This window comes from Lactuca virosa, chromosome 1 (genome assembly GCF_052849685.1).
Source record: "Lactuca virosa cultivar CGN04683 chromosome 1, Lactuca_virosa_CGN04683_v6, whole genome shotgun sequence".
In the NCBI taxonomy this organism is placed as follows: domain Eukaryota; kingdom Viridiplantae; phylum Streptophyta; class Magnoliopsida; order Asterales; family Asteraceae; genus Lactuca; species Lactuca virosa.
The window spans coordinates 248813170-248828492 of NC_136426.1; the positions used below are offsets into that span (position 1 = coordinate 248813170).

General features: G+C 33.2%; 1 protein-coding gene across 3 annotated transcripts; it reads right to left on the bottom strand.

Annotated features, from left to right (window-relative positions):
* Nucleotides 1–612: 612 nt before the first annotated feature.
* Nucleotides 613–14044, bottom strand: LOC145165867 (uncharacterized). Of its 3 annotated transcripts, none has more exons than XM_079084786.1 (6): nucleotides 13930–14044; nucleotides 13691–13856; nucleotides 6439–6936; nucleotides 5938–6081; nucleotides 1782–2263; nucleotides 613–1315 (listed from the first exon to the last, which is right to left on the bottom strand). In XM_079084786.1, exons 2-6 carry the CDS (start codon nucleotides 13827–13829, stop codon nucleotides 698–700), a joined length of 1881 nt encoding a protein of 626 aa, XP_078940912.1. In that variant the 5' UTR covers nucleotides 13830–13856; nucleotides 13930–14044; the 3' UTR covers nucleotides 613–697. The 3 variants fall into 3 exon arrangements, with proteins under 3 accessions (XP_078940912.1, XP_078940909.1, XP_078940913.1); XM_079084783.1 differs by having other exon boundaries at nucleotides 13691–13849; nucleotides 13930–14038; XM_079084787.1 differs by lacking the exon at nucleotides 13930–14044 and having other exon boundaries at nucleotides 13448–13827.
* Nucleotides 14045–15323: the final 1279 nt, after the last annotated feature.

A 15323-nucleotide genomic window follows, 5' to 3' on the forward strand; every position in this document is an offset into this window, starting at 1 on the left:
AAAAGCTTACTGAGGTGTACTTATTGCATCATCAATTTTATTTGAAATCTGGTATTGGAGAAATACCAAGTGGAAAAAGTGGAAAGTTGAATGGCATCATCTTTTAGTCATATTGTGATGTTATTTGGAGGATATGCAATATTCAATTTAATAATGTCATGAAGTATTTGAGCTGTAATATTTTTTTATCAAAAAGTTTAATGGAAGGGCATTTATAACTTTTTGATCTTCATTTACAACTTTGTGTGTATAGTCCAACAATTAACATTTGAAAAGAACTTTTCCCTGTTAGGGTTGAGTACAATGGAATTCCATACTCCTTTTCTAGAGGTACATGAAATAAGGCACTCGTATATGTTCAGGAATTTGTGTAATTCCATCCTTCTATGGAACACAATTATAGATATTTTTTCAAGAGATAGAAAAATAATTGGATAGATTTGTCATGTACATAACTAATATATTGTTTATACATTTGTCAACCTGTCACTATACTGTTTACATGGATAAGATTAATTTGTGAAATTCATTTTATTACTGATTAGAGTTATCTTGTTGATGGCTTTGGACAGCTATAAAAATTTAAAATGTATAAAAAGGTGGGGAATAATGTTCTCAAAATATATAGTTTCACATATAAATATATTTCAATGATAGACGTAAATTCTACATCATTGAAGAAGATATTACAATGATTTCAAGAGTATAGCATACGTTTCGTTGACTTAAAGAGGTATTTTGAGCTATATGTCAAGAGAAATACATCAAGTTGAAGTTGCATTTGCATAAAGGCAACTACTTCGACTACGAGGAATGAAAATGATGTGATCAGGATTGGTACCCATTTGAAATTTTTATTATAAAGTAGGAAGAAGCTCGCACAAAATGCAATCATCATGGCCGCAACAGAGAAAAAGAGTGCTCCAAGACCCGCAAACAGCTTTTTGGGCAACAATTCCAAGAAATCTTGTTCTGAATAACGACTTATGAACAAAGATAGCATGAAGAGAATCGATGTACAAGAAGATATTAATGAAATGGCATCTGCTATCACAAAAACCGTGAGGGCCATTTTTTGGATGAACATAGGAAGACCAGTGTCTTGATCATAGCCACCTGGAAGTGTAAACGCAGCTGCAAATACTACGGTTGCTACTAGTGCGGCCACCACCATACACTGCGGTGCTGTTTCCTTCATCCACTTCTCACCATCGACAACTAGTTTTTCATGGCACCTTGTGAATATGTCATGTGGTGTTTCACCTTGTTTGTTCTTCCTTTGTCTATAAGCAAGAGGTATCATCTGCTTTACTTCCTGCAACACATGCAAATCCAGTCATTTGTAGTTTAGGAACTTAAAACTCAGATATAATAACATGTTCGCATCTATATCGTTCTAACAAACATATTGACATGTCTGCACATTGTATGTCAAGATAAAATGGGGATATAATTCATAATTATGTGTGGGGTCTTGTTATAAGTACAACCAAAGGTGAGTGCTTCTGTACTTACAAACTTCCTAGAATCCTTTAGTTCGGAAGGGCATAACACTGTGCGTATATACACAGTACAACTTATTTGCCTTAAAAAGATCAACATCACTACTACTAAATGTTATTTTTTATCACATACATAATTGTTCATTGATCAGATATGGTATTCATTCAGTAATTCAAAATAGTGGTTACAATTCATGTATGTATTAATCTACCTTTGAAATGAATTAAAATTGTCGATATGGAGAAATAAATAATATTCATTTTTATGAAAAGGTGTACCATGAACCATAACAACTCCTGTTGCATTTGTAGAGCAACTCCTGGTAGCTTCTGAAATTGTTTTGGCCCGATACTCTCCGCAAGTAAATGCAGCATATTGTTGCCATTTTCGTCTTCAATAGTTGTTATTTGCTCTTTGATTGGGCCTATCTCATATAACAAATTATAGATATTTACTTGTCGATGTTTAACAGCAATGTGAAATATAGTTAGCCCTTTGTCATCTACCGTCCATATTAGATCTGGATATGACTGAAGAATCACGATTATGAATCTCACATTACCCAGTTTTGCAGCAACAAAAAGTACCCGGGAAGGATAGATTACTTTTTTATGTTTCTCCTCTTCAATTTCCAAAGGTGGTCCTTGGAGTATCTGTTCAATCTCATCATTAGGAAATATGGAAATCTTATTCCAAATTAATTTTAAAAATTTCAAGGCTTCGCTTTCCCTCGTCGCATGCCCTAACTTCACTTCGCTTACTACAAACACAAAAAACAAAGAAGTCATCATACCATAAATATCGTGATAGAAAGTCCATAATCTATTACTTGGTTGATCACTACCTACAATCATATATTGATTAACAGAAAGGCAAACATGTGTGTCCAATCAAATTTTTTTTTTTTTTATAGTTTCATGTGACTAAAGTGAGAGATTAGCCTTTTATTATGAAAACGAGGGGTGTCCATTGACAACTTATCATCCATGTAGATTCGCCATTATACATGGAGCTTCACACATATCAGAAGCTACTAGTTGAGGTCCCCATATTATTATCATTGTTCTCTTTCCATGTCTTTATATACCATGTTTTTATGCCTAATGAATTTATGGTATTCCTTAGTTGCCTTTAATTTGCTTGTGTACTTTGGAAGTCGCAACAAATTATTGATGCAAATGGATTCACGTAGGACTCAGTCTGTAGTTCCTGCTTGAACAATTGAACCCTCTATTGAGGATCTCAAAACATGATTTTTCATCAAAAAGACCATAAACCATTTGCTGACATGAGGCTACGCCCATGTAATTCTATGCAAACACCCAACCTGTAAATTGCAATACTATGGCCTGATTGGCATAGGGGATCAGTGGTAGGGTATATTGTTAGCAACAGATATCAAATTTGGTTTCAGATCTGTTAAAGTTAAGCTAAACTCTCTTAATTACTAACATTTAATAAGTATTATGTTTCTGGTTAAAACGGTTACTATATATGTGACCCATTAATTGTGTTGGTTTGAATCGGTATAGTTTGAATCATAGCATTGGTTAGGAGACGTTGTAAAATTCACTGTTACACTATAAGAATAGTTATATGTATGTAAATCTGATGTAATTTTTTTGGGAGTTATAATGTTATATCAATTAAAGTATTTGTTTGTGTATAGGACCCATCCTCTAGTTGACTCCTTTTCTCTTATCTTTCTGGTACTTCTGTGTTCATCTAATGCTTCATTCCAACATAGTGGTATGAGAGGCTGAGAGCCTTGTTCTAGATCTAGAGATGAAGCATAAAACGCAGGTTTGATCAGAGGGGAGAGGGGTGAGGAAGAGTAATAACAAGACAAATAAGGGTATCATTTGCTTTATGAGGTTTTGTGACTTTTATGGTGGAGTTTCCCAATGGATCTCACATGGGGTGGGTGTAAAACCACTTTATTAAGCCCCCCCCCCCCCCCCCCCCCCCCCCCCCCCTAATGGTCAAGTATTTGAAATGCATGGTTGGTATATACTTAAGTTTTTTTTTTTTTTTCTTTTTTTTTTCTTTTTTTTTTTTTTGAACAGGAAAATGCATTAGAAAAAAAAAATCAAACCCAGCTGGGAGCTGGAACAGTACAAGAGAATGAATAAAATACAAAAATGAAGCTAAAACTACAAGGCCAACTAAAACAAGATTGCAAAATGGGAAATGAAACACAGGCCTTAAACACCAAGTACAAAACTGTTGAGGAGCTATATATTTGATTTGTTGTTTTTGATAAACCATCCAATTCACAAGGAAAAAAAGGTAAAACCTTGTTTTTTATATGATTTTTGCTTGGAAAGTGTGAACCTCCTTTTTACAGAGACAAATTGTAAAAAGGTTTCAATGTATGGTGTATGAGGCCAAGTGAAAAGATCTTAGTGTGAATTATGTTTGCTTGTTTGATGTCTGATATAAAGATGGTTGCTTCTATAGATGATGCTCTCCATAGCTACTTCAATGTTCAAAATTGGTGTTGAAGTAATGGTTTGAGGAAGGAGAATTGAAGAAGTTGAAGTGGAAACCGCTAATAGTTGGTGCCTTTAATCTGTTAAAGAAAAGGGTGGAATGGATCAAGCTTACCCTTAGTGGGAAGTGTTAAACTTAAGCTATACTCTATTAATTAGAATTTAATAAGTATTATGTTTCTTGTTTAAACAGTTCGTCTGAACCATTAATTGTGTTGGTTTGAATTGTGTTGGTTTGAATCGATATTGTTTGAACCCTTGCCTTGGTTAGGACTTAGGAGACTTTGTAACTGTCCAATAAAAGTCTTTGTTTGTGTATAGGACACATCCTCTTGTTGATTCCTTTTCTCTTATCTTTCTTATACTTGTGTTCATCTGTGTTTCATAGGACACATCCTCTTGTTGATTCCTTTTTCTCTTATCTTTCTTATACTTTTGTGTTCATCTATGCTTCATTCCAACTAGATCTACATGCAAACTTCTCCAAAAATCTTATAAATTTAAAATACGTGCCACAGGTAATAATTCTTAGAATCAACATAATGATCTTGACTTCTATTATATATTAAATTCTAACAGAAAAATTGTTTCATTATATGATTGTAACTATAGTTCATCTATGACCTAAACAAATTTTGGAATGATTAATCTTCTCCAACTTGTTAACAATATAGCCTTGCATATGGCCTCAAACTTTAATATCTATTAATTCTTCAAGCCATGGCCAACTCCCAAAAATTGGCATGAAGAATGAATGCATAATATCACTAATCACAAGCATTAGTAGATCATGGCTCTACAAAAATCAATCCCAGATTTCCAGATTACTTACTTGACTCGATAGGTGTTGGAAACGGTAAAATCGAGAGAATATTAAAAAACTTCTTATAACTAATTCCAAAAAAAGAGTAAAAAACAGCTTATAATATAGTTGTTACACATCCAAAGAGGAATTGTTAGTGATTAGGGTTTAGGCCCAAACCCTTCAGGGTTTAGCCATTAGGGTTTAGGTGTTCTTTATATATTCCTATGTAATTGTCGTCTTTGGAAATCAAGCAATCTATTATCTTACATGGTATCAGAGCTCTAGATTAGAACCCTACTGTTGACCACAACTCGTAGCCGCTGCCGTCCACCTCCGACGACATTTCTCATAGTCGTTGGAGGTGCCTTCATTATGTTTCTTATTTTTCCGTTTCTTCTCTTCGTCACCTAAATAATAAAACAGCTGGTGGCACCAAACCAACGCCCTTTCATCGGCTTCTTCTATTGTCTCGTCTACTTCTACCACCTCCACAGATGACATATGCCTCCTCACCTTCCGCCTCCTCCTCGGCTGGCCACTTCTTCAGATATCTTTTCTGATTTAGCCCCTTCTGATGTTGCAGCTGCCTCTCTCCGATGTCACCTTCTCCACCGAGTTGTCTCTGATCTACAGTCGTCTCTTTGTCTATCAACATTGCAGTCGCCGATCTCGCTGGAATTGGCTCCGTCCGCCGCATCTCAAGCCCTCTTTCTTTCTTGATGCCTTTCTCCGGACTTCTCTACCGCCGGTTGCATGATCGTCATCGTCGTGGCCTCTCTTCTCTTCTTCAACAACAAAATCGCTTCGAGTTGCCGATTCTTCTCTCTTCTTCTCCGACAAGTAGTTGATGTTAGCCGCCATCGTCAAAGCTCTACCACCACAGCTGCCACTATCTTCATCTAGTTTTTATGTTTTATCTTTATTGTTTATTTTTCCAGTTTAATCGTCCCCTCCCGATCAAACTGCAGGGGGATGTTAGTGATTAGGGTTTAGGCCCAAGCCCTTTAGGGTTTAGCCATTAGGGTTTAGGTGTTCTTTATATATTCCTATGTAATTGTCGTCTTTGGAAATCAAACAATCTATTATCTTATAGGAATGAAAAACAGATAATAGACTGCTTAAGGGGAAATTACTTACTTGACTCGATAATTCTCAAGATATTCTGTGGTTTTTTCTCTCTAAATGCATCAGTCTTCTGAGCCAAAACTAAGAGTACACCGCTGAGTAATTTCTTATTGGAGGTGAGTTGGGTGCAATCATTCACTATTTGTCCAGCAACATCTACAAAAGGTTCGGTGTGCGAAAATGTTATGATTCATGCAAAGATCATCCACACGGTTAGAGTTAAAGCATTAATTTTTGAACATAAAATGTATGGAAATGGGTCACTCTCTCTTATAATATATTTTTAATGATTCAAATGAGAAGATTTTAGTAAAATTAGTTATAGAAAAATGGTTGAATTGGAATGGTTAAATCTAATCAGGTGATAAAGTTGTTTTTATGGGGAGATGTGCTCAAGAACTATCCCAAGTTAATAACTGCCCAATTTGATCTAGAAATGCAGAAGAATAGTTATTAAAAAGTAGACGAAAAACAACCATTATAAATTATTAAGAGTTTGTAACAACTACTTACCATAGAGATCACCTTCGACACATTTTTTGAGAACCCAGCCCCGCGTCTCATTCGTCCAAAAGTCGCCAGACATTTTTTTAGAGATATCATAGAGACACCTCACCATATCGTAATTTTCACTTACAGCAGCCACATAAAGTGGCATCATACCTTGACTACCAGGGATTTCCAGCACAGCTTTGTTCTTTTCTAAAATTATTTTTGCTGTTTCCACATTTCCTACCATAGCTGCTAAACTGAAGGCAGTGTTATAACTTTTATTTTGTAATTCCATATCCTTCTTTTCCATCAATTTCACTAAATTTTCAACAAATTCTTTCGCATATTTGGTGCTTTCTGCAGCTGCTGCAATGTGAAGTGGTGTATCAAAATTTTTAGTGACAGCAAACCTTACTAGCTCAGGTTTTATGTCAAAGATGGCTTTAGCAACTATCCAATCCCCTTTCATTAATGCTTCAAAAAGTGGAACACAAATCTTGATGTAGTCTTCTCTAGTACCTTCACATAAGCAATTTCAAAAGCAAATTACTAGTAATTAGTTCCTCCGGGATAAATTTCCATGTTCAGATCTTCACTTTTACATAAGAATTAGCCAGAATATGGTTTTACTTTTCAGCCAAATCAACCTAAAAATGAAGCTTTCTAGAATATGCATACTAATATTTAGAAATCCACTGCAAATCAAATTCCATGGGCTTTACCCCCACGGCCCCACCGTTCCCCAGTCCTTAGAGGAAAAGCAGAAATGAAAAAAGAGTTAATGTCGTACACTGGTGATCAACTATTTTGATAATAAAAATTCGCTATTGTTTAAAAAAAAATATTTATCTCCATATCCAAAATGGCGACTTTGGGAATGTAAAATATCAATGATTTTCAATCGAATGCCCCATATATATATATATATATATATATATATATATATATATATATATATATATATATATATATATATATATATATATATATATATATATATATATATATATATATATATATATGGAGATAGTGAATATGAGGCTATTATATACATAAGCTTAGGTGTGGAACCTATCAAAACTACTCATTTTGATACATAAAAATAAAAATTAAACACATTCTACCTTTATTTTTCTTTTATTCTTAAAAATCTTAAGAATTGGACTTCATCTTCTTGTTTCACATTTTTATTTACAAGAACCGTTCATCATTATTCTTTGCTTCTGAAAATCATAATGATAGGATTTCATATATCTCATGACGTTCGATTTTTTTATTTGAAATCACTACATCACATTATCATTATGCGTGTATCCGTACATAGCAAAATCCAACTAAACTAAAGATGTTTAGCAATTAAATCATTGAAAGATGGAAATCATATTTAACACACAAATGAAATCATATAACATGTGGTAAAATTCAATTGGGTAGCATATCAATACGTGTCCTGTAACAATCAAGTTTTTTTTTTTTTCAATTGGACTGTGGAAACATTAAACTTAGTTGAGACTTGGTTTATAATTTATAAGTAAAAGAAGACGACGGTGATCGAAAACAATTAATTTCCAGAATTATTGGCAAAAAGTTTTGAATGATGGGAGAAGAACAATATAATGAAAGATGAAAACCGAGAATATAGATTACCTATTTTAAAGTGGTATGTGGGGAAGATCTTTAGATACTAAAAATAAGGAAATCAAAATACTAATTTGTTAGGATTTATATCAAAACTACGTAGCTTTGATTGGTTCCACACCTAAGCTTAGATATATAACAGCCTCATATTCATTTTTCCCTATATATATATATATATATATATATATATATATATATATATATATATATATATATATATATATATATATATATAATTTGTTTAAACTAAGTATTGTGTTATCGTATGCATAAATATGGGCCAATCAAAATTAAATAAAAAATTAAATAATTAAATAATTAAATAAGGGTAATTTAGTAATTTGTTTAGTAACTTCCAAAATTAATCCCTATAATCATGGTATTAACCTAATCTCTCCAATTTAAATCATGGACTACAAAATCGATCTCGTTCCCCGTTCTACGTTTTTTGCTTCTGGTTTGTGTATCGTCATTTTGACCGATCGGGCACAGGGGAAAGAATGAGATGAAAGCTGTGGGAGATCGATGACATAAATTGAGGGGCACCGGCCGACCGACTATCACCGGCGTTTTCTTTCTTTTCTTTCTGGCCCGATCAGCAGCCACACGAATGGGGAAGGCAAAGAAGATCGCTGATCTCCAAGGGGGTGTTTTAGGTGGTTTAATCGACTGAATCAGATGGAGAGGAAGGTGAAGCGAGGGCAGCAAGGGTTGATTAGCAACTCTCCGCTTACTCTCTTCTGATTCTAACAGCGAGGGGTGAGACCAGAAGAGGGTCCGACGACAGATGGGGCTTCGGTGGCATTGGCTCGACGGAAGAATACACCGTTGGGGATTCAATTGAATTTTGGGAATTAGGGTTTTCAGAAATTTGGATTGACAGAAATATGCAGCCGGAAATGTCAGAAGCAGCCGCTATACAAAATATGACGAGGGTTCCTGGCAAGAGACGTAGGAATGAGATTCCGCATGAGATAATCGAGGTTAGTCAGGATGAACTGATGAAGAATCGACCATGAGAAGACCAAGTCAAATCAACTGGAATAGCTTTTGGGCCCTCATATCAGGTAATTGGTTATATTTTCTTGGTCTCATAGTAAGAAGTAAGAACCCTGTTTCAATTTGTAAGATTGAAAATGATTTTGATGTTCTAGAATTGTACTTATAGTCTCCTATTCTGGATTATTTTCAGCCGGCTTCTTCAGGGAAGGGGAAGCCAACGAAGCTGCACAAGAGGAAACATCAGATTGGATCTTTATACTTTGATATGAGATCTAAAGAGATGGAATTGGCAGAAAGGCGCTCAAAAGGCTTTCTCACAAAAGCAGAAACACAAGCCAAGTATGGATGGTAATAAACTCATAACTTTTTTGTATGTTGCATGTTAATGTTGTGTCAATTTTTCTTTTACAAATGAAAAGCGCTGCAAAGATTTTTGCTTTGTTTTCTGAAGAGCTCGTCAATGTTTCTGAAATGGAATCATGAATTCCAATTCTGTTGGAATGGAATCATGAATTCCAATTCTATTGGAATCTAAACTACAATTTGGTTTTGTTTTGACAGAAGTTGATGCTTGAAGAACGGACCGCAAATTTGAAAGTGATTCTAAGCATTCTCATAGAATATTATTCTTACATGATTTGATTCATGACAGTTATTTTCGTTAAATGTATAATTTCATGGATGATCAAGGAAAGAGTTATTCTTCTGATAGAATAATCTACAATAGAATGATAGGAGTATATGTAATAATATATTCTGGTAGAATATTATGGTCGAATAATATACATATTTTATTTGTTATTAGTGAGTATTTCATTGTCATAGACTATTATATAAAGTTTTTACTTTTTTAAGAATATAATGAAAAATTTGCAGTTGTATCCAAAAATGTGTTATTAGTCGGTGTTGGCATTCGCATAGAATATCATTCTAATAGAAATATGTATCCTGAAATTTGTAGAGAATCTGATTCTAACAGGATAAAATCGGGTTTAATTATAAAAATTACGTTATAATTAAAATTAAAGTAATTAAAAAAATTAGAATTTTAAAATCAAGAGAGTTAATTATCCCCAAAAATATGGAATTTTCCTTTTTTAAATTTATCTCAATTGTCTAAAATACCCTTAGAATGAAATTAAATGGTATTTTTCAATTATCTTTAATTTAATAATATATATTAATCATTTTTTTAAATTAAGTAAAATGATTGGCCCACATTTATGCATACAATAACACAATAATTAGTGTAAATAGAATAACCTAAGCATATATATATATATATATATATATATATATATATATATATATATATATATATATATATATATATATATATATATATATATATATATAAAGCTTCAAATATTCTAAATAATTATTATATGGATGTACGGCTAAATATGAGCCATCATTTTGAAAACATGGATTAGGGTAAAATTGTAATCTTAGCTTTTAATTAATTTTGGTAATTAAATATACAAATCATTAACCCCTTTAATTTAGGCAAAATCATTTACTGCTTTAAAACCCTACATAGAAGAAACATCGACCTTTAAATATCCATACGCCCAAAACCCTCCATTGTTACTCTCTAATTTTCAACTCAATTCTCCCCAAATCTCCAATCAATTCAGCAATTTCACTATCGCCAGCTTTCAGATGAATTTTGCAGTGAGTATGACCATGCCGGCGTGTTTTCGCCGGAACATTGTTCCTTTATCGCAGTGCAGTTCATGTTGCGACATCCGATTCCAGCCTTTCATCTCTTCACCTCTTAGCATCCCATATGATCAAAATTTCGGCCTTAACAGACCCACCAAGCCCTAAATACCTTTATGGCGTGTTTTTGCTTAAGCCGAGAGAGAAAGAGGAGATTGTGATCGGGAGAAAAGAGCAGCAGATGTGGTGTCGATCCAAGGAGGAAGACGAGGCAGGAAAGGTCCAACAAGAAGAAGAATTTGATTATGGGATCGGCTACAGCAAGTAAAACTTCCCGGTTCTTTTTTTCTTTCTTCCTTTCCTTCTATCTTCCTTCTTCTCGATTTTTTTTCTCTAACTGAGGACCACCGTGGCCATTAGCCACAGTTACCATTGTTGTTCATCAACCACCTCCCTAGGGTGGTTGTGGGTGGTGTTCCAATTGGTTCCTTGTTAGTCTTTGATGAGAAGAAATCAAACCCTAGTTTAGCTACTGCTAAGACATCATTTTTTAGGGTTTGAAGTCAAGTCATTGGGTGATGACTTATTGGACTAGATGACGATGATGATAAAGTGATGCATATATTGCCCTCTTTCAGTTTACCTTTTTAGCGTGTCTAAACTCTGATTAGGCAAAACCCATATTTTGGTTCATGTGATTATAACGCATTAGCAGCTTGGGTTGTGGTGGTATGTTTTCTTTAACAATGGCCAAACACAGGTTTTGCACATTTTAATGACAATCATCATTTTCTTTTCATAAAGGAGCCATATGAGGTGATTATATATTGGCTAGCTTGTTGAGGGCATGTTTTACTAATTTTGAATCAATTGATGTTAACACGTGAAAAAGACTGGTATCAAAAATTTGTAAGCTTCTTTTTGATAACATTTTAAGTGATTTAGTCACTAATGAATTTGTAACCTTCCGACTAGAAATTCTCATGTTTAAGCAAATTGTAATGTTTTTTTTTGTGTGTACAACAATGAAGCAAGGTTTAAGAAGGTTATAAATTCTTATGAAGCTATAAACTTTAAATGAAATAACATCAAGTAAAGAAAAAGAAGCTTCGTGAAGAATGGAAACTCGGTTTGAAGCCTGGTGAAGAATGGAAAGTAAAACAACAATATTCGTTCAGAGTGGATTAATATTTTTTTTCTGTCAGAATTATTAGCAATGATATTCTATCAAAATGTATTAGTGTTTACTTAGATTTCAATGTTTTTATTTGACTTACAATCATTCTCAGTTTTATTCTTTCAGAATAAATATAATTGTTAGCCATTATTATGTATATTATTTCAGAATGAATGTTATTTATGTATGTTCATAGTTTTATTTGTTAAGAACGAATGTAATCATTGATTTTAAGATATTAAAATTCTTTTCGTATAAAATTTGTATTCATTAAAAATTATTAATCTTGATAATATATGTTTATAATATTGTGTCAGAATTTAATGTTTTTTTTTCAAAATAATCATAAACACAATCTTTTAGAATGTCCGAATTAATATATTTATTATCCAAAAAATCAGATTTTTAAAGTTTAGAGAATTAATTATTCTTTCAAATCTGCAATTTTCTTTTTTTTAAATTTATTTTAATTGACTAAAATACCTTTAGAATAAAATTAGATGGTATTTTTTAATTATCTTTAATTTAATAATATGTATTATTCACTTTCTTAAAATAAGTAAAATTATTCGCCCACAATCAATCGTACATCCACATAATAATTAGTTACAATACAATAACCTAAGCCTATATATATATATATATATATATATATATATATATATATATATATATATATATATATATAGACACACACACACACACAAGAGACGGTTCAGTTGAGATTAAAAAAAATAAAGATCTTGAGATTCAACTTCAATCGCATATTTCATATTTGTCGCTCTAACGCTCCAGCGTACCGGTAGCAACGGGGTATGCCTAATCATAAATGATTATATGGCAGAGAGGTCTAATCATATATGATTATAAATGTTTATACGTATATGCCTAATCATATATAATTATAACGGTTGGTAGCAAAATAGGTAGTGGTGGAAGAGGTGACGATAGTATAAGTGACAGAGGTGGTAGTTGTGTGGTTGGCTGGTAGTAGTGGTGGTGACGGTGGCGGTTGTGGTGGTGGGGAAGGTGGCGGAGGTGAAAGGAACCGGTGACGCTACATAATCATTTATGATTATAACTAACATGCAGCACCGATACCTTGGAGGGTTAGAACGATAGATGTGAATTATACAGCTGATGTTGAATCTCAAGATCTCTATTTTATTTTGAATCTCAAGGGAACCTATATATATATATATATATATATATATATATATATATATATATATATATATATATGAGTTTTAAATGTAAAATTATATATTATACATTTAAATATTTGTATTTTTGAAATGGTTTTTATTTGAAAAAGTTATGTAAGATAAATGGTAAAATGTGTAGAAAAAAAGTTTTTTTGACCAAATTTGTAGAGAAAAAAAAAACATTCGATGGTAGATCGAACACAAAAATAAGCTTAATAACTAAACATATATAAAATCCGGAAGTATGTTACCCTTACAAGTTATTATCTCTTTCTTTAAGACAATAATATTTTGTAAAAAACAATTAGTTTGTTACCATTTGGCATATTGACTAAAAGAAACAAACCCTTGTGTTCGTAGTGCTGCTGCCAACTATTTTTCGCCTGAGGAACTCTTTGAGATAACTGATCAAATTTCTCTTATTCCGATGAATTTAACTTGCATTAAATTTGATCTTTGCAGGTAACATTCCGTAGTGTTTTTTTTTTTTTTTTGAACTGCTTTAAATTTGAAGCTAAACACCAACTGGGGGAGAGAAATCTTTTCAAACACATGATACCGTTAGGTTACCATGTAGTTTAGAAAGTACCTTCAATTAGCTGTCCACATGGTAGATTTAGTGGCAGTGGTGGTGGCGGACCAATTGGAATCGCGATTTGGTTATGCTGCTGCTGCATCTGCATCTGGTCTGAGGTGTTTACTGATAGTGGTGGGAGTGACCTCTCCATCTCTCAGGCTGCTTAATTCCCTGTGTACTGATAGTACGCATGAGTAACCCCAGATACAATCATAAAAGAATGAACTTAGTAGACGATTTATTGAAAATACCTCAATTTATCCAACTGATTGAAACCGTACCAACAGCACCTTTTTTAGTCACTGTGAATGGATTTTTGAACGAAGAGTTAGACAAGAATTTATATACGGAGTCCTCTTGGGAAGTCAACGTACATAAAAGTCGAGGATAATTAAGTTGCGGAAAATGCGTTATATGCACGTTATTAAAGGGGAATAAACAAGTGTATTATCCTATATAATCTCCAGGACGGTGTAAAGTCTTTTATTATTACTTTCGTAGGTCTTTTTTTTTTCAAAAGATTAATAATATACTAAATTTATTTGATAAAAAATATTATCACTTATCAAGCGTTGTTTTCAATTGGTGTTTATTTTTTATTAAATTATATTTTATTCTACATTTTATTTATATTTTATAATTTTAACTAATTAATTTATTTCTTTTAACTTTAATATCAAGTACTAAATTTGTAACAATCATATAATGTATTTATTGTTTTATGTTTTTATAATCATAGTAGCCGTTACCCATGCCAAGCGCCAGATGACAAATAGTTTCTTTCGGAAGATAGTTTTAATATGATGATTAGTTTCCTTTAGACGTGAGATATTCATTGCGGCATTTTGGTAGATTAATTTTGTGTCAGATAGTGATGGGAAAACACAGCCACAACGGTAAATAACAATGCGAAATAATACTTCGTTTGACTAAACTATTCCCGTCTTGAATGAACCTTTTAGGATGCAAACAAATAGGATAATTTCACTTGCAACAAATCAGCCCTAATGCAAGTTATATGATCAATATAATCAACCCAAAACGATAAGTAATCAACCAATAAATACACCGGAATTTTAGCGTGGAAACCTCTCAAGAAAGGAGAGTAAAACCACGGGACTACTAGAGCCGCTTCAAATCCACTATCACCAATATTAGAGCAATACAAAGTCTTCTCTAGATGTACTAGAGGCATAGAATAATCATCATATACTTGGAACTAAATCACATCAAGCATATGGAATCAAATAAGCAAAGACAAAGAAAAATATCACCAAAAACGTTCCTGATTTCCAGCAGCAAACAGAAGCGATGATTCCCGAGTCTCTGGAGCTGATCGCGACAATTCAACCATTGGATCTGAAGGCCTCGATGTTGGAAGCTGCTGTCCAAAAATGAGAGAAAATGGACCGTTGGATCTCCGGGAAATTACCAAAAAATACAGGTGTATCTTCAAAAACGGGAATTGTGAAAAACCCTCTTTTGCTTCTTACTCTTTCTAACTTTCTTGGTGGCTGAAAAGTATTGTGTGTTGTTGAAATTAGGGCATGTAACACATATATATACATGGGCTAAAGAAGTGGGCTTTCCTCATAGGCTAAAAAACCCAAGAGAAAACCCAACAAATCTCCCCCTTTTTGGCCTA

Bases quoted from the DNA above. Each gene is read 5' to 3' on its own strand.
- LOC145165867 (XM_079084786.1), bottom strand. From the start codon at position 13,829: ATGGAGAGGTCACTCCCACCACTATCAGTAAACACCTCAGACCAGATG. The intron at 6,937-13,690 runs GTACTTTCTAAA...GCTTATGTGAAG, and splicing joins ATGTGGACAGCTAATTGAAG to GTACTAGAGAAGACTACATC. The intron at 6,082-6,438 runs GTAAGTAGTTGT...AACCTTTTGTAG, and splicing joins TGTCGAAGGTGATCTCTATG to ATGTTGCTGGACAAATAGTG.